We start from the raw sequence: 20,803 nt of genomic DNA, 5'->3' as shown, positions 1-20,803 counted from the left end.
ATCAAAATTGTAAAATTAATCTTAATCAGGAAAAATTACTAAAGATGTTCCATACATTTTTTTCTTTTTTTTTTTCAAAAAGATTCGATTTAGCTAGTTTTTCGGTTGAATTTTGAATTTTAAAAAGTCGAAATTGAAGATAAACTATGTTTCAAAATAAAATTTTCATTTTTTTCGTGTATTCTCCTCTTTTAAACCGTTCAATTAAGTCTTTTTTTCATAATTTATTCTCTACAAAAAACTTTCCGTAAAAGGAAAAAAAAAATGTACGACGGAATGGCAGACAGAAATACCCATTTTTTTATATATACAGATTTATTTATTAAAGGTAAATTAAGCAAATTGGATATTTCTGGCAATTTATTTAAGTGTGTATCAAACTGGTAGCCCTTCGCATTAATCAGTACCCAAGAAGTAGCTCTTGGTTTCAAAAAGGTTGGTGACCCGTGCTCTACCATAAGCCGTCTTCAAAGGCAGTACATCCAACCGGCCTCACAATCCCAGACCGCGTGGAGAGAATGCCAAGAGTGTGCCAATAATTAATCACTTCAAAGGGTGGCTATTTTGAAGAAACGAGAATACAAAACATGTTTTCAGTTATTTCACCTTTTTTTTGTTGTTAAGTACATAACTCCTCATGTGTTCATTCATAGTTGTGATGTGACAATCGACAATGTAAATAGTCATGAAAATAAAGAAAACTCATTGGAATGGGAAGGTGTGTCCAAACTTTTGGACCGACAACATAACGAATCACGTTATTGGGATTAATTAACACTGTGTAGAATCTCATTCTAACCTACTCAGTGGCCTAGTGGGTAGAGTGTCCGTCCTGAGAGGTAAATTGAGCAAATTGGCTATTTCTGGCAATTTATTTAAGTGTGTATCAAACTGGTAGCCCTTCGCATTAATCAGTACCCAAAAAGTAGCTCTTAGTTTCAAAAAGGTTGGTGACCCGTGCTCAACCATAATCCATCTTCAAAGGCAGTACATCCAACCGGCCTCACAACCCCAGACCACTTGGAGAGAATGCCAAGAGTGTGCAAATCATTAATCAATTCAAAGGGTGGCTATTTTGAAGAAACGAGAATACAAAACATGTTTTCAGTTATTTCACCTTATTTTTTTGTTAAGTACATAACTCCACGTGTTCATTCATACTTGTGATGTGACAATCGAAAATGTAAATAGTCATGAAAATAAAGAAAACTCATTGGAATGGGAAGCTGTGTCCAAACTTTTGGACCGACAACATAACGAATCACGTTATTGGGATTAATTAACACTGTGTAGAATCTCATTCTAACCTACTCAGTGGCCTAGTGAGTGAAGTGAATTATATTTATATAGCGCTTTTCTCTAGTGACTCAAAGCGCTTTACATAGTGAAACCCAATATCTAAGTTACATTTAAACCAGTACGGGTGGCACTGGGAGCAGGTGGGTAAAGTGTCTTGGCCAAGGACACAACGGCAGTGACTAGGTTGACGGAAGCGGGAATCGAACCTGCAACCCTCAAGTTGCTGGCATGGCCGCTCCACCAACCGAGTGGGTAGAGTGTCCGCCCTGAGATGGGTAGGTTGGGAGTTCAAAGACTACAAAAATGGGACTCATTACCCCCCTGCTTGGCAGTCAGCATCAAGGGTTGAAATTAGGGGTTAAATCAGCCCAATGCTCCCCTCACCTCCCAGGTTGTGAACAAGGGGATGGGTCAAATGCAGAGGACAAATTTTGCCACACCTAGTGTGGGTGTGACAATCATTGGTACTTTAACTTAACTTAACTTAAACATGTCCTTGTGTTTTGTTTTTTAAATCTGGTTTCAGTCTTTCGACATCCCTCCTCTGGAATCCAGAGGATCCCTAACCCCTGAGAAAGATGATCCGCCAGGTGAGACCTTGTGTATTATCTCAGCAAATGTGAGCTAAGAGAACAAAAATCCTAAAGATCGGGCATTCTCTTGTGGCTACAAATTCTCCTAATAAACTATCCACCGATTAATCCACGCAACACCCGGGTTAGCAGTAATTAGCTTGGAACGGTATTACCCTGTGTGTGTGTCTCTCACTGAAGGTCAGTGGCTCGCAGTCACAGATAATACCAAACCCGAGGAACGGTCCGTTTGTTAGCCATGCATCAGTCCATCTCCTACGAGCTCTCTAACGGCGTTCCCGTGATCGTCCCAGGATCGCCGACCGGGGTGGAAGAAGTGGACAGGACGCTACTGGCGCGGGACAACGGGGTGGAGTTGGCGCTACGCTACGCCAAGGCCTGGTCCAAGTACACCAAAGAAATGCTGACGTGGGTGGAGAAGCGTTTCAACATGGGTGAGTGGATATCGTATGCCAGGGGGTGTCCAAAGTGCGGCCCCACAACACATTTTAAAATGTAACAGGAACATTTTGCAATGTTTACTCTAATAACACAAAGCTGCCATGCAGGCTGTTTCTGCCAGGCTTGTGTTTTAGTTTTCCCTCTGTGTTTAGTATTTCCTGTCAAATGCTCTTATTTTGTCTCTTTCCTTTATTCCCCCCCCCCCCCGTGTGCTGTTTTCCCTCAGCTGCGGCTGATTGGCACCTGGCCACACCTGGTGTCAATCAGCCCGATTCCTATTTTACCTGCTTCGTTCCTCCAGTCAGTGCTGGGTTATTGTCGCTCTTGTGTCGTTGCTACCTGCCGTATGGTATTATTTCTTGTCCATGCAGCGTTGCGGTAAGCTATTTTCGATAGTGGTTTGTAGCTTATTGCTTACGAGTTTGTTTTCTTATTACAAGTATCAATCAATCAATCAATTGTGGGTTCTTCCAAGGATGTTGTAGTCGTAATGATTTGTGCAGTCCTTTGAGACATTTGTGATTTGGGGCTATATAAATAAACATTGATTGATTGATTGGTTCGGGCATCTGGTCAGGATGCCACCCGAACGCCTCCCTAGGGAGGTGTTTAGGGCACGTCCAACCGGTAGGAGGCCACAGGGAAGACCCAGGACACGTTGGGAAGACTATGTCTCCCGGCTGGCCTGGGAACGCCTCGGGATCCCCCGGGAAGAGCTAGACGAAGTGGCTGGGGAGAGGGAAGTCTGGGTTTCCCTGCTTAGGCTGTTGCCCCCGCGACCCGACCTCGGATAAGCGGAAGATGATGGATGGATGATTGATTGATTACAAGTACGACTTTTGTATTCCTGCTAGCTTCCACGCTAGGCCTTTTTGTTTGTTATCCGCCCATGTGCGCGCTTTTTTTTTTTACCCTTTGTTTTTGTCTAAGTATTTTTATTTAATCAAGTTTTCTTATTCAATGCCTGCCTCCTTCTCTGCATCTTGGTGTTCGTCACAAACTAACTGACAGTTTCTTTCTTTAAAAAAATAATAAAATCAATGTCATTATGAATTATTGATCTGTTCAAGGCTCCATTAAATATTTCACTTGAGATATTTTTGTGGGAAAATGGGTTTGCCATATAAGGGCCTAAAACGAACCAACAAAAAACATAAACTACAAAAAAACGTATAATTGACGAATAGATCTGAATTTGATCTCGAGACCATTGTGCTAAAGGCCTACTAAAAGCCACTACTAGCGACCACGCAGTCTGATAGTTTATATATCAATGATGAAATATTAACATTGCAACACATGCCAATACGACCTTTTTAGTTTACTTAATTACAATCTTAAATTTTCAACGGAGTTTCTCTTTGAAAACGTCGTGGAATGATATTAGCGCAGCACCACTTACGGCTAAAAGTCGTCTCTTTTCATCGTGCAATTAAACAGCATTCTGGACATCTCTGTTGCTGAATCTTTTGCAATTTGTTCAATTAATAACGGAGAAGTCAAAGTAGAAAAATGGAGGTGGGTAGCTTTAGACTTAAGCCACACAAACACACGGTGATTCCTTGTTTAAAATTCCCGGAGGTGAAGCTTTACTACGGAACAGAGCGGTCAAGCCAGCGTGGATCCCGACCGCTTGAGTTTTCGGTGAGAAAATTGTGGTAAAAAGTCGCCTCTTACCGGAGATCCGCTGACGTCGATTTCCCTCAGAGACTGGCGTCAAGACACCCTTCCGACTATCAGGTACTATTTAATCTCACTAAAACACTAGCAACACAATAGAAAGATAAGGGATTTTCCTAGTAAATGTGTCTAAAAACATCTAAATCCGTCCCATTTTTATTAGAATTTTTTTTCTAGTCTTTCGCTATCAATAACATCATCCACGATTCTTTCATCCTCGCTCAAATTATTGGGGGAATTGTCGTTTTTCTCGGTCCGAATAGCTCTTTTTGTTGGAGGCTCCCATTTTAAACAATGTGAGGACGTGAGGAGCCCTCACACTTGTGATGTCATCGTCTGCGACTTCCGGTACAGGCAGGGCTTTTTTTTTAGCGACCAAAAGTTGCAAACTTTATCGTGGATGTTCTCTACTAAATCCTTTCAGCAAAAATATGGCGATATCGGGAAATGATCAAGTATGACACATAAAATGGAGCTGCTATCCCTGTTTAAATAAGAAAATCTCATTTCAGTAGGCTTTTAAAAGTAAACAGTAAAAAAAAAGTATAATTTATTTTGTAACACTTTAATGAGTAGGACCACTTTGGATCAGTGTTTTTAAGTGTAATTGCACAAAAAATAATAGTAAATTAAAATCAATGGTGTTATGAGTTGTTGACCTTTTTAATGCTGCAATTGTTATATAATCTCAAATATTCTAATTAAAAAACTTATTGGGTGAAAATATTTTTTTATGGGTTTTTTTCCATTAAAAAAAAACATGGTTTTGTTTGACAAAAAGAGCATACAACTAAAATCTTTAAAAACCTCATATTGACAGATGGACCTAATGTTGATCTAGATCAGGGGTCGGGAACCTTTTTGGCTGAGAGAGCCAAGAAGCCAAATATTTTAAAATGTATTTCCCTAAGAGCCAGATAATATTATTTTTAACACTGAACACAACTAAACGCGTGCATTTTTAAGTAAGACCAACATTTCCAGAGTATAATAAGTCTCTTATTCTTTCATTGATATTCTGAAGCTAACTGTGGAGGGGGCGTGGCCCGCGGGCCTGCAGCAAAGCAGGATGTTGCCAACACCGGCCTCGAAATCAGCGACAGGTGCGTAGAAGGCCCACCTGGGCCTTGTTATCGAATCACCTGTCGCTATGTTATAAGCAGCAGCCAGGAGGAGAGACAGGGTTGGGGCTGGAGCCAGAGGGCGAATGAGGATGAAAGAGAAAAAGACAATTGCTGGAAAGCAACTGAGAGACTAATTGAAAAAAAACAACAACAGTATTTTAACCCTAAAACAGGCTCTCCCGTCGGTGCTTGGTGGTCTGAAGAACCCCCAGGAGGGCAAGCCCAACACTAACCGATAATAAATTAACGTAACTTCTTGAACATAAAAATGCATGAGAATGTTTTATATTTTGAATGTTATTTTTAACACTATGATTACAAGTGGAATTAAAGCTGCAAGCAGCGTTGGTCGGGTCCGCCTTTGGCTGCTGCCCCCGAGACCCACGGCCGGATAAGCGTTAGAAGACACCTTGGTGCCACTATTTTGAGAATCTAATGCATTGTGAAAGTAATGCAGTTGTTGTATTGAAGTGAAAATATCAAACTTCCTGTTGATTTTTGCTAAAGTATGTTAATTAGTAAAATGTAGGTCTAAGTGAGACCTACATTGTGTTTTTTGTTTCATGTCTCTCTGACATTCCTGCCGGAAGTTATAAGCAGTTTTGTCTGTGTTTTCTTCCTAGGAGCAGTTTGTCCGTGTTGTATTCCTAGGGGGGCGGTAGAGCGCAATTTTGAGTTTTGAGGTTTTTTCATCAGATCGCAATTTTTGTCAGACCTGATGTGTGTGTCAAGTTTGGTGAGTTTAGAAGCATTTTAAGGGGGTCAAATAACAGCTCAAAGAGGCAAAAATGACATTTTTTAGGAGACTTTGCACAGGGGTTCTTTGAAGGCGCGTAAAATCAAAATCTGAGAACTTATCAAAACTCTGTTCTATACTTTTAATCAGAAGGGTTCAATCTCTCTCCTGTGCGAGTTTGAAGCCAAAACAACAAACGCACTCAGAGGAGATAATGTTTGAAGAAAGGTGATCGGTTTTTACAAAACTTTTGTTTTGAAGGGGGGATTGCAAACTTCCTGTTGATTTTTGTTGGGGGTTGTCAATCTATGAAATGTAGGTCTAAGCGAGACCTACATAGAGGTTTTGTTTCATGTCTCCCCGAGTTTCTTACCTGAAGTTACAAGCAGTTTTGTCTGTGTTTTCTTCCTAGGAGCAGTTTTTTCAGTGTTTTATTCCACAATAGCGCTAGAGCGCAATTTTGAGTTTTGGGGTTTGGTTTTTTCATTAGATCGCAATATTCGCCAGTCCTTATGTGTGCGCCAAGTTTGGTGACTTGTGAAGCATTTTAAAGGGGTCAAATTACAGCGCCAAGAGGCAAAAATGGCATTTTTGGCGAAAATTTCATTTTGAAGGGGTTTTTGCCAACTTCCTGTAGATTTTTGCTGAAAGAAGTGAGTGTATGAAAATTGGGTCTAAGTCGGACCTACATAGGAGTTTTTGTTTCATGTCGCTATGACATTCCTAACAGAAGTTACATGCAGTTTTGTCTGTAATTTTTTTCCTAGGGGGCGCTAGAGCGCAATTTTCATTTTGGGGGGATTGGTTGCTTAATGTGTTGGGAAGGTTTGCTATACCGACGTGTGTCAAATTTGGTGAGTTTTGAAGCATGTTAAGGGGGTCAAATTACAGCGCGTAGGTGCGGAATAATAATAAAACACAGCAGTTTCAATAGGGTCCTTGGCCCATGGCAAAGGACTCCTGTGGACTCCAAGGACCCTAATTATTCATTACTTATCATGTTAAGCAATGTCAGCTCAGATTTATCCGAGAGCCAGATGCAGTTTTCAAAAGAGCCACAGGTTCCCTACCCCTGATCTAGATATTTAAAACTTGAATAATAATAAAAATATCCATCCATCCATCCATTTTCCTACCGCTTATTCCCTTTTGGGGTCGCGGGCGCCTATCTCAGCTACAAACGGGCGGAAGGCGGGGTACACCCTGGACAAGTCGCCACCTCATCGCAGGGCCAACACAGATCGAGATCTTTCTGTGTGGAGTTTGCATGTTCTCCCCGTGAATGCGTGGGTCCCGTACTCCGGCTTCCCCCCCACCTCCAAAAAAGACACCCATCCATCCATTTTCTACCGCTTATTCCCTTTTGGGGTGGCGGGGGGGCGCTGACGCCTATCTCAATCAATCAATCAATCAATCAATGTTTACTTATATAGCCCTAAATCACTAGTGTCTCAAAGGGCTGCACAAACCACCACGACATCCTCGGTAGGCCCACATAAGGGCAAGGAAAAACTCACACCCAGTGGGACGTCGGTGACAATGATGACTATGAGAACCTTGGAGAGGACGAAAGCAATGGATGTCGAGCGGGTCCAACATGATACTGTGAAAGTTCAATCCATAATGGATCCAACACAGTCGCGAGAGTCCAGTCCAAAGCGGATCTGACACAGCAGCGAGAGTCCCGTTCACAGCGGAGCCAGCAGGAAACCATCCCAAGCGGAGGCGGATCAGCAGCGCAGAGATGTCCCCAGCCGATACACAGGCGAGCAGTACATGGCCACCGGATCGGACCGGACCCCCTCCACAAGGGGAGAGTGGGACATAGAAGAAAAAGAAAAAGCTACAATCGGGCGGAAGGCGGGGTACACCCTGGACAAGTCGCCACCTCATCGCAGGGCCCCAAAAAAGACATAATAATACTGAAAAATGACACATTTTTAACATTATATTCTTACCAAAACCCTTTAGGGTCCCCAGGATCAAGCCTGAGTGGAGGCCTAAATGTATATTTTTTTATACATATATTGGATTGTTTTTTTTAAATAAATGGCCCCCGCTTGCTTGGATTTTTCAGTGGAAAAAGTTTGGACACCCCTGTTGTACGCATCTTAACCTCATCAATATTTCTTGTCACCGCCTCTATCTTTATGATCAAACCTTATCTTTGTTTTCATGCGGGTGTTATGTCAATAACGGAGTCTTAAAATGTAACATTAGCTCAGAGCTCAAGGTTCAAGTTCTAAAAAGCGCTTTACAATTTCCCGTTGATGAGGTTGTGGAGTAGTTCTGGTTTTAATCCTCACTTCATTTCCTGGATAGTAGAAGAGATTCCACAAAACCTTGCGCTTTTGAAGTAATGAACCAGAGAATATCCTATTATGTTTTTTAGTTTTCCTTTTAAAAGCCTACCTAAATGAAATTTTCTTATTCAAACGGGGATAGCAGCTCCATTTTATGTGTCATACTTGATCATTTCGCGATATTGCCATATTTTTGCTGAAAGGATTTAGTAGAGAACATCGATGATAAAGTTTGCAACTTTTGGTCGCCAATAAAAAAGCCTTGCCTGTACCGGAAGTAGCAGACAATGCGCGCGTGACGTCACGGGTTGTGGAGCTCCTCACATCTGAACATTGTTTACAATCATGGCCACCAGCAGCAAGAGCGATTCGGACCGAGAAAGCGACGATTTCCCCATTAATTTGAGCGAGGATGGAAGATTCGTGGATGAGGAAAGTGAGAGTGAAGGACTTGAAGAAAAAAAAGACTATACACTGGGAGCGATTCAGATGTTATTAGACACATTTACTAGGATAATTCCGGAAAATCCCTTATTTGCTTATTGTGTTACTACTGTTTTAGTGAGATTATATGGTCGCACTTGTACAACCTGAAAGTCGGCCCCGCACTTTTCTTCAGCACCAGTCGACGGGTGGTGGCGATGCCCATCTCTGCCCTTCGCAAGGGACCCTCTTCGTCGAAACACGATTTTTCGAAACTATCGCTGCATAATACACCGTGTGTGTGGTCCAATCCAACCATGTTCGCTTGACATCTCTGTTCCATAGTAAAGCTTCACCGTCATCTTTCGGGAATGTAAACAATGAAACACCGGCTGTGTTTGTGTTGCTAAAAGCGGCCGTAATACACCGATTCCCACCTACGGCTTTCTTCTTTGACGTCTCCATTATTCATTGAACAAATTGCAAAAGGTTCAGCAACACAGATGTCCAGAATACTGTGGAATTATGCGATGAAAACAGCTGTGAACGGTGCTGGAACTAGATGTCCTCTACAATGCGTGACGTCACATTTTAGCATGATACTTCCGGGCGAAATTTAAAATTGCAATTTAGTAAACTAAAAAGGCTGTATTGGCATGTGTTGCAATGTTAATATTTCATCATTGATATATAAACTGGGCTTCACGGTGGCAGAGGGGTTAGTGCATCTGCCTCACAATACGAAGTTCCTGCAGTCCTGGGTTCAAATCCAGGTTCGGGATCTTTCTGTGTGGAGTTTGCATGTTCTCCCTGTGAATGCGTGGGTTCCCTCCGGGTACTCCGGCTTCCTCCCACTTCCAAAGACATGCACCTGGGGATAGGTTGATTGGCAACACTAAATTGGCCCTAGTGTGTGAATGTGAGTGTGAATGTTGTCTGTCTATCTGTGTTGGCCCTGCGATGAGGTGGCGACTTGTCCAGGGTGTACCCTGCCTTCCGCCCGATTGTAGCTGAGATAGGCGCCAGCGCCCCCCGCAACCCCGAAAGGGAATAAGCGGTAGTAAATGGATGGATGGATGATATATAAACTATCAGACTGCGTGGTGGCTAGTAGTGGCTTTCAGTAGGCCTTTAATTTATTTGCCAATAAAACAAACAAACATAAAGGCAATATTCAAATCAATGTAAAAGTGGATTTATGAATAAAGAATATGCAATTTCTGGTTAGCACAACCTGCCGATGTGCGTGAGCGGAACCGAAATGCTTGAATGTCCAACAAAGTTCTAAAGCTTAGTGATACATCAGATTGTAGGTGGGTTTATTTTTACCCTTCGCACTCATATTTTCGCTGTTTGTTGCATTTGATTGTAAAATATGTGGATGGAGAGTGGGTGTGACATTCTTAAGTTGTCAATATTCAGTGTTTTATCCTTCATAGCTAATATTGTAAGTCACACATTCGTTATTTTCAAGTACATTCTGGGTGTCTCATTCAGTAAAAAAATACAGTTCCATTCTGTTTTTTTAAGGCGGTCTGTCATAATGTTTTTAGCATTCAGAAATTACTGTGAGGTTTTGTATTAGTGTTCCTAAAATAGATATACCGGCCCCCAGACACATTTTTCTCTCTAAATTTTACCCCAAGAGTCAAAATAATTGGCCCGGCCTGTATATATATATATATATATATATATATATATATATATATATATATATGTATATGTATACGTGTGTATATATATGTATATATATATATGTGTGTGTATATATGTCTACGTATATATATATATGTGTGTGTATATATGTATATATATATATATGTGTATATATATATGTATATATATATACATGTCTATATATATGTGTGTATATATATATATATATATATATATATATATGTGCATGTATATATATATATACATATATATATATATATACACATATGTATATATTTATGTATATATATGTGTGTATATATGTCTATATATATATGTATATATATGTGTATATGTATATATATATATATGTCTATATATGTATATATGTGTATATATGTATATATATGCATATATATATATATGTACATATATATATGTGTGTATATATGTATATATATGTGTATATATGTATATATATGTATATGTATGTATGTATATATATATATATATATATGTATATATATATATATATATATATATATATATACATATATATATATATAGAGATATATACATGTGTACATATATATATGTATATATATGTGTGTATATATGTCTATATATATGTATGTATATATGTGTATATATGTATATGTATATATATATGTCTATATATATATGTACATATACATATATGTGTGTATATGTGTATATATGTATATGTATATATGTGTATATATGTATATATATATGTATGGATGTATGTATATATATATATAGGTGTATATATGTATATATATACAGTATGTATATGTATGGATGTATATATGTGTATATGTGTGTATATATGTATATATATATGTATATGTATGGATGTATATATGTGTATATATATACATCCATACATACATATATATATGTCTATATATATATGTATATATGTGTATATGTCTATATATATATGTGCATATATATATGTGTATATATGTATATATATGTGTATATATGTATATATATATGTATATGTATGGATGTATATATGTATATATATATGTATATGTATGGATGTATATATATATACATACATACATACATACATACATTAAAACAAAAAATATGTTTTTTTCCCCTCATCCTTTCAATTTTTCATATATTTTTGAAAAAGCTCCAGAGAGCCACTAAGGCGGCGCTAAAGAGCCGCATGCGGGTTGCCGACCCCTGTTATATATGTACACATGCATGTATCTATATATATATATATATATATATATATATATATATATATATATATATATATATATATATATATATGTATATCCATCTATCTATCTATCTATCTATCTATCTATCTATATCTATATATATATATATATATAGTGAAGTGAATTACATTTATATAGCGCTTTTCTCTAGTGACTCAAAGCGCTTTACATAGTGAAATCCAATATCTAAGTTACATTTAAACCAGTGTGGGTGGCACTGGGAGCAGGTGGGTGAAGTGCCTTGCCCAAGGACACAACGGCAGTGACTCGAATGGCAGAAGCGGGAATCGAACCTGCAACTCTCAAGTTGCTGGCACGGCCACTCTACCAACCGAGCTATATATATATATATATATATATATATATATGTATATATATATACACATACATATATATATATATATATATATATATATATATATATATATATATATATATATATATATATATATATATATATATATATAAATATATATATATATATGTATATATATACATATATATATATATATACATATATATATATATATACATATATATATATATATATGTATGTGTATATATATATATATATATATATATATACATATATATAATGTTAATTGCTGTACTTTTTGGAGAATGTGCTTTACTCTATAAATTATGTTTTTCCCTCGACGAAAAGCACCAAACTGATTTAGTTGAGCTTGTTCGCCGGGGAAAAAATTGGGTTAAATTCCCTGGGAATTTGTTCCGCTGCTACCCGAGCCGCACTCGCGTCAATCAATTCTTCTGCTTGTTGAGAACGCAGCGTGTGAACGTGCGTTCTGCCGCGGGGCTAATGAATGCTTTTACTGTTCTATGAAGTCATCCTGCCAGTGACACCAGGGGACTATTTCCAGTCCAACAAGGACAGCGTTAACAAGTTGTTTACTCAAGGCTCTCTCTGTGGCTAATGGTTTGTACACTGATTCATGACTCAAGGACTTTGCTTTGACTATTTGCTCTTCTATTCTCGCCGACTGCACACAATCGCTGAATCCAGCCAAAGACTAATCATGTGATCATAAATACGCTGTTTGCAGATATCGAGTTGGCGAAGTACTACTCCAAAATGGCCGAATCCGCCAAGACCCTCGCGAGCCAACAGGTGGTTACATTTTGAGACGTTTGCGTCTCGTTTCAGTACCAGCTCGGTCGGTTTGACGATTTCTTTGTCTTCCTGAATCGAGGAGTTCATGCCTTTCTGCGAGATCTACACGGCCGCTTTCCAGAACGACATCGAGTACAGCAAGCTGATACGGAGCAACGCCGCTGTCCTCCAGAGCAACAAATACGTGCAGGTAATCCCACAATGCATTTCTGCTTAGTTACCGTATTTCCTAGAATTACTGCCGGGTCAAACTCTTTTCGGAAAATATTATTTTTATTAGCGCATGTCTAGAATTTCCGCAGGGTCAAACTCGTTTCGCCAAATAATTAGCATATGCCTAGAATTTCCTCCGGGTCAAACTCGTCACGTCACGAGTGACACTACACCTGTCATTATTTTCAAAATAGAGGAGGCTGATTTCAATCATTTGAAATCGCATTAGGATTTAAGGTCCAAGCCATTGAATATGCTAAAAAGAACAGTAACCAGCTATGTTTTATTAATATACCGTAGCTGCGTGTGTCAAATATGAGCCATTAAATGTGATCCTTCTTGCGACAACTCGGCTGCAGAAAAAGTGACAACAAGCTATTGTATATTCTAAAAAGAACAGTAAGCAGCTATGTTTTATTAATATACCGTAGCTGCGTGTGTCAAATATGAGCCATTAAATGTGATCCTTCTTGCGACAACTGGGCTGCAGAAAAAGTGACGACAAGCTATTGAATATGCTAAAAAGAACAGTAAGCAGCTATATTTTATTAATATACCGTAGCTGCGTGTGTCAAATATGAGCCATTAAATGTGATCCTTCTTGCGACAACTCGGCTGCAGAAAAAGTGACAACAAGCTATTGAATATGCTAAAAAGAACAGTAAGCAGCTATGTTTTATTAATATACCGTAGCTGCGTGTGTCAAATATGAGCCATTAAATGTGATCCTTCTTGCGACAACTCGGCTGCAGAAAAATTGACAACAAGCTATTGAATATGCTAAAAAGAACAGTAAGCAGCTATGTTTTATTAATATACCGTAGCTGCGTGTGTCAAATATGAGCCATTAAATGTGATCCTTCTTGCGACAACTGGGCTGCAGAAGAAGTGACAACAAGCAGCAAGACTGAGCAGCGATCGTTTATTTTTTTTCCTCTAGCTTGCACTTTTAAAATGGAGGATTACGTATCTAAAATAAAACAGTTTTCTAAACTGGACTTTCAATCGAAGCAGGAGGTAATAAAGGAAGATCTCCAGAGAGACTTTTAAAACTGAAGGAAGATAAGGCAGACTTCTATAAACAAGTTATCGATGCTTTTGATCAGAAGGAGCTGTGGATGGATTTCATTTATAAGTAAAGGTAAGACCATAATAATGTTTTTTTTATTAAATGTGCTTTTCATGATGGTATCCTTACATCAAACTCAAATTTACAAGCGCAGGCCTAAATTTACCACATGCCTTTGGTAAGTGCCGGAGTGAGAAGAGGTTTTAAAATAATTAGCGCATGCTTACCTTTACCGCATGCCTTTGGTAAGTGCCGGAGTGAGAAGAGGTTTTAAATGAATTAGCGCATGCTTACCTTTACCGCATGCCTTTGGTAAGTGCCGGAGTGAGAAGAGGTTTTAAAATAATTAGCGCATGCTTACCTTTACCGCATGCCTTTGGTAAGTGCCGGAGTGAGAAGAGGTTTTAGAATAATTAGCGCATGCTTGCCTTTACCGCATGCCTTTGGTAAGTGCCGGAGTGAGAAGAGGTTTTAGAATAATTAGCGCATGCTTACCTTTACCGCATGCCTTTGGTAAGTGCCGGAGTGAGAAGAGGTTTTAAAATAATTAGCGCATGCTTGCTTTTACCGCATGCCTTTGGTAAGTGCCGGAGTGAGAAGAGGTTTTAAATGAATTAACGCCCCGACTGCAATTCAAGGAAATACTGTATTAGTGATGGGAATTCAGGTACTGCGAGTATTTTCTAGTAGACTTTGCTCGCAGTTGCAACTCCAAGACGTTAGCAGTAGTTTGCAGTAGTTTTTGCCGTGAAACTGAACGCGCCAGTCTCGTCTGATGTTGAGCCCTATAAAGTGTTTGTACTGTAAGTATTGTAATCAATCAATAAATGAAAACATGTTTTATGTTCTAGTTTCTTCAAAATAGCCGCCCTTGGCTCTGATTACTGCTTTTGCACACTCTTGGCATTCTCTCCATGAGCTTCAGGAGGTAGTCACCTGAAATGGTGTTCACCTCACAGGTGTGCTTGGAGCTCATGGAGAGAATGCCATGAGTGTGCAAAGGGTGGCTATTTTGAAGTAACTAAAATATAAATCCTGTTTTCAGTTATTTCACCTTTTTTTGGTAAGTACAAACCCTGTTTCCATATGAGTTGGGAAATTGTGTTAGATGTAAATATAAACAGAATACAATGATTTACAAATCATTTTCAACCCATATTCAGTTGAATATGCTACAAAGACAACATATTTAATGTTCAAACTCATACTTTATTTTTTTTTTTTGCGAAATAATAATTAACTTTAAATTTCATGGCTGCAACACGTGCCAAAGTAGTGGGGAAAGGGCATGTTCACCACTGTGTTACATCACCCAGAGAAGCCGGCAGCGTTTCTGGATGTTGTTGATAAATGGCTTTCGCTTTGCATCATAGAGCTTTAACTTGCACTTACAGATGTAGCGACAAACTCTGTACACTGCTGCTGGAATTTTAATTTTCCTGAAGGAACTCTCCTCAAGGAATCAATAAAGTACTATCTATCTATCGATCGATCGATCTATCTATCTATCTATTTATCCATCCATCTATCTATGTATGTAGAGACAAACTCTGTACACTGCTGCTGGAATTTTAATTTTCCTGAAGGAACTCTCCTCAAGGAATCAATAAAGTACTCTCTATCCATCCATCCATCCATCCATCCATCCATCCATCCATCCATCCATCCATCCATCCATCCATCCATCCATCCATCCATCCATCCATCCATCCATCCATCCATCCATCCATCCATCCATCCATCCATCCATCCATCCATCCATCCATCCATCCATCCATCCATCCATCCATCCATCCATCCATCCATCCATCTATCTATCTATCTATCTATCTATCTATCTATCTATCTATCTATCTATCTATCTATCTATCTATCTATCTATCTATCTATCTATCTATCTATCTATCTATCTATCTATCTATCCATCCATCTATCCATGTAGAGACAAACTCTGTACACTGCTGCTGGAATTTTAATTTTCCAGAAGGAACTCTCCTCAAGGAATCAATAAAGTACTCTCTATCCATCTATCCATCCATCCATCCATCCATCCATCCATCCATCCATCCATCCATCCATCCATCCATCCATCCATCCATCCATCCATCTATCTATCTATCTATCTATCTATCTATCTATCTATCTATCTATCTATCTATCTATCTATCTATCTATCTATCTATCTATCTATCTATCTATCTATCTATCTATCTATCTATCTATCTATCCATCCATCTATCCATGTAGAGACAAACTCTGTACACTGCTGCTGGAATTTTAATTTTCCGGAAGGAACTCTCCTCAAGGAATCAAAAAAGTACTATCTATCTATCTATCTATCCATCCATCCATCCATCCATCCATCCATCCATCCATCCATCCATCCATCCATCCATCCATCCATCTATCTATCTAAACTGTATTTAGTGACAGTGGTTTTCTGAGCCCATGTGGTGATATCCTTTAGAGATTGATGTCGGTTTTTGATACAGTGCCATCCGAGGGATCGAAGGTCACGGTCATTCAATGTTGGTTTCCGGCCATGCCGCTTACGTGGAGTGATTTCTCCAGATTCTCTGAACCTTTTGATGATATTATGGAGCGTAGGTGTTGAAATCCCTAAATTTCTTGCAATTGCACTTTGAGAAACGTTGTTCTTAAGTTGTTTGACTATTTGCTCACGCAGTTGTGGACAAAGGGGTGTACCTCGCTCCATCCTTTCTTGTGAAAGACTGAGCATTTTTTGGGGAAGCTGTTTTTATACCCTGTGATAAAATGGCAACCAAGGTGATCAAAAAGGTCAACCAAAGAACGAGATTCCTCTACAGAATCTCCTCTCTGTTCAACAAAAGCACCTTGAGGATTCTAGCGGGAACTCTCATTCAACCCTTCTTCGATTACGCTTGCACCTCCAAAACCCTCGAATCTAGACTCCAAACATCCCAGAATAAGCTAGTCCGGTTACTTTTAGACCTCCACCTCAATCCAACCCACTTCTCCAAAGTGGGCTGGCTCAGGGTGGAGGACAGAGTAAAACAACTTGCACTGAGCCTGGTCTATAAAATCCACTACACCTCCTTGATACCGAAGTACATGTCAAACTACTTCCTTAACGTAAATGACCGCCATAACCACAACACCAGGGGGAGCTCCACAAACCACGTTAAACCCAGATTTCGATCTAACAAAGGTCTTAACTCATTCTCGTTCTACGCCACATCAATGTGGAATGCACTCCCAACAGGTGTAAAAGTAAGTGCATCTCTATATTCCTTCAAAACCGCTCTAAAACAACACCTCCAGGCAACTTCAACACTTTACTAATACCCTCCTCCATTCACATCCCATCTCCCCCGGATTGTAAACAACTCAAATGTACTTAAACAAGTTGAAAAACGTATTGGGGTGTTACCGTTTAGTGGTCAATTGTACGGAATATGTACTGTACTGTGCAATCTACTAATAAAAGTATCAATAAATCAATCAAACCCAATCATGGCACCCACCTGTTTCCAATTAGCCTGCACACCTGTGGGATGTTCCAAATAAGTGTTGGATGAGCATTCCTCAACTTTATCAGTATTTATTGCCACCTTTCCCAACTTCTTTGTCACATGTTGCTGGCATCAAATTCTAAAGTTAATGATTATTTTAAAAAATATATATTTATGAGTTTGAACATCAAATATGTTGTCTTTGTAGCATATTCAACTGAATATGGGTTGAAAATGATTTGCAAATCATTGTATTCTGTTTATATTTACATCAAACGCAATTTCTGTGCCTTTAGTGTTCTCCTTTTCCTGCAGTCATTCGTCAAAAAAATTGCTTTTCGACCCCTCACTATACTAGGAGTAACAGAAAAAAGGATACTTACACAGCGTGTGTTGTCTTTATGATCCAGCCTCTGACGACCCGGAAAAACGAGCTGGACAAACTACGGAAAGAGATGAAAGAGCAGTGGCAGAGACAACAAAAGAGACTGGTGAGTCTTCCCATTAAAACTTAATATTAAGAGCCAATTCCTGAAGGAATTGCGTGTGTTTGCTGAAATGCTGACAGAATGTTGAGTGAATGTAAGAACAGTTTGACTGTTGAATAGTTCGAATTTCCAGGAAGTCCGGAATTTGGTTGGGAACTTGGGAAAGTTAGTTTGAATGTCCAGGATGAGTGGAATGTGTTGATGCTGGAATGGTTTGAATAGGTTGAAAAATGTGGGCATTGTGCAACTTATATTTTTTGGGAACTTATAGTTTTGGGAATTTCCAAAACTTTTGGGAAGTTCAGGAAAATTTTGGGGGAAAATGGTAAAAAAAAAAACTTGATCGATCTGAACTGTTGGTGTTGAATTGACAAATGGTATTAGGCAATTCCTGGAAAATAGTAGTTAGAATTTCCAGGATGGTGGAATTTTGGATGGTACGAAATCGGTTGAAAAAAGTGGAAAATGGTGAAAGTTTGAAAAATGGCCAATTCATTTTGAATGGGAAAAATGTCCGGGAAAACCGGGAAATCTGGGAATTTTTGGAACTGGAAAATGTAGAAGGTAGAGCGCACCAACATTTGAAGAAAAAGAAGAAGTAGAAGAATCACTATATGAATTTAGTTGTAGAAAACTATGTAACTTTGCACATTTTCAGGAGATAGCTTGGAGTCACTGGTGTGTCTTGTTTTTTGATGTTTGTTTTTTTTAATTGTTGGAAAATGTGGGAGTTGTGGATCTTAGAAAAATGTCCCATTGATTTTAGTGGGAATTTCCAAAACTTTTGGGAAGTTCAGGAAAAGCTTAATTTTTTGGGAAAATGGTAAAAAAAAAAACTTGATCGATATGAATGGTTGGTGTTGAATTGACAAATGGTATTAGGCAATTCCTGGAAAATAGTAGTTGGAATTTCCAAGATGGTGGAATTTTGGATGGTATGAAATCGGTTGAAAAAAGTGGAAAATGGTGAAAGTTTGTGTAAAATGGTGAAAGTTTGAAAAATGGCCAATTCATTTTGAATGGGAAAAATGTCCAGGAAAACCGGGAAATCTGGGAATTTTTGGAACTGGAAAATGTAGACGGTAGAGCGCACCAAAATTTGGAGAAAAAGAATCACTAGATGAATTTAGGTGTAGAAAACTATGTAATTCTCACATTTTCCAGAGATAGCCCGGAGTCACTGGTGTGTCTTGTTTTTGGATGGATTTTTTTTTTTTAATTGTTGAAGTCGAACATACAATTCCCAAACAGGCTGAATATTTTCAAGTTGAAACAGTTTGAGTCAAATGGAAAATGTGGGAGTTGTGGATTTTAGAAAAATGTCCCATTGATTTCAGTGGGAATTTCCAAAACTTTTGGGAAGTTCAGGAAAAGCTTAATATTTTTTGAAAATGGTAAAAAAAAAACTTGATTGATATGAATGGTTGGTGTTGAGTTGACAAATGGTATTAGGCAATTCCTGGAAATAGTAGTTAGAATTTCCAGGATGGTGGAATTTTGGATGGTATGAAATCGTTTGAAAAAATTGTAAAATGGTGAAAGTTTGTGTAAAATGGTGAAAGTTTGAAAAATGGCCAATTCATTTTGAATGGGAAAAATGTCCGGGAAAACCGGGAAATCTGGGAATTTTTGGAACTGGAAAATGTCGAAGGTAGAGCGCACCAAAATTTGGAGAAAAAGAAGAAGTAGAAGAATCACTAGATGAATTTAGGTGTAGAAAACTATGTAATTTTGCACATTTTCCGGAGATAGCCCGGAGTCACAGGTGTGTCTTGTTTTTTGATCAACTCCATGTATTTCTAATGTCCGGGAAAAACGGGAAATCTGGGAATTTTTGGAACTGGAAAATGAAGAAGGCAGAGCGCACCAAAATTTGGAGAAAAAGAAGAAGTAGAAGAATCACTAGATGAATTTAGGTGTAGAAAACTATGTAATTTTGCACATTTTCCGGAGATAGCCCGGAGTCACTGGTGTGTCTTGTTTTTTGATGGATTTTTTTTTTTTTTAATTGTTGAAGTCGAACATACAATTCCCAAAAAGGCTGAATATTTTCAAGTTGAAACAGTTTGAGTCAAATGGAAAATGTGGATTTTCGAAAAATGTCCCATTGATTTCAGTGGGAATTTCCAAAACTTTAGGGAAGTTCAGGAAAAGCTTAATATTTTTTGAAAATGGTAAAAAAAAACTTGATCGATATGAATGGTTGGTGTTGAATTGACAAATGGTATTAGGCAATTCCTGGAAAATAGTAGTTAGAATTTCCAGGATGGTGGAATTTTGGATGGTATGAAATCGGTGTAAAATGGTGAAAGTTTGAAAAATGGCCAATTCATTTTGAATGGGAAAAATGTCCGGGAAAACCGGGAAATCTGGGAATTTTTGGAACTGGAAAATGTAGAAGGTAGAGCGCACCAAAATTTGGAGAAAAAGAAGAAGTCACTAGATGAATTTAGGTGTAGAAAACTATGTAATTTTGCACATTTTCCGGAGATAGCCCGGAGTCACTGGTGTGTCTTGTTTTTTGATGGATTTTTTTTTTTTTTAATTGTTGAAGTCGAACATACAATTCCCAAACAGGCTGAACATTTTCAAGTTGAAACAGTTTGAGTCAAATGGAAAATGTGGGGGTTGTGGATCTAAGAAAAATGTCCCATTGATTTTAGTGGGAATTTCCAAAACTTTTGGGAAGTTCAGGAAAAGCTTAATTTTTTTTGAAAATGGTAAAAAAAAACTTGATCGATATGAGTGGTTGGTGTTGAATTGACAAATGGTATTAGGCAATTCCTGGAAAATAGTAGTTAGAATTTCCAGGATGGTGGAATTTTGGATGGTATGAAATCAGTTGAAAAAAGTGGAAAATGGTGAAAGTTTGAAAAATGGCCAATTC

The 20,803-nt window shown here is 38.5% G+C and overlaps 1 protein-coding gene across 5 annotated transcripts in view; it reads left to right on the top strand.

The window, feature by feature from the left end:
• The window catches only part of arhgap29a (Rho GTPase activating protein 29a), a 162,077-nt gene that overhangs the window by 82,074 nt on the left and 59,200 nt on the right, over positions 1 to 20,803 (top strand). For all 5 annotated transcript variants that reach the window (XM_061922336.1, XM_061922338.1, XM_061922335.1 and 2 more), the window contains 5 exons: positions 1,826 to 1,889; positions 2,186 to 2,326; positions 12,585 to 12,649; positions 12,732 to 12,842; positions 17,839 to 17,919. In XM_061922336.1, coding sequence (XP_061778320.1) covers positions 1,826 to 1,889; positions 2,186 to 2,326; positions 12,585 to 12,649; positions 12,732 to 12,842; positions 17,839 to 17,919 — 462 coding nt within the window. The remainder of the gene's footprint in view (positions 1 to 1,825; positions 1,890 to 2,185; positions 2,327 to 12,584; positions 12,650 to 12,731; positions 12,843 to 17,838; positions 17,920 to 20,803) is intronic.

This window comes from Nerophis ophidion, linkage group LG15 (assembly GCF_033978795.1).
Source record: "Nerophis ophidion isolate RoL-2023_Sa linkage group LG15, RoL_Noph_v1.0, whole genome shotgun sequence".
Taxonomy (NCBI): domain Eukaryota; kingdom Metazoa; phylum Chordata; class Actinopteri; order Syngnathiformes; family Syngnathidae; genus Nerophis; species Nerophis ophidion.
This window is presented reverse-complemented; position numbering and strand designations above follow the sequence as displayed.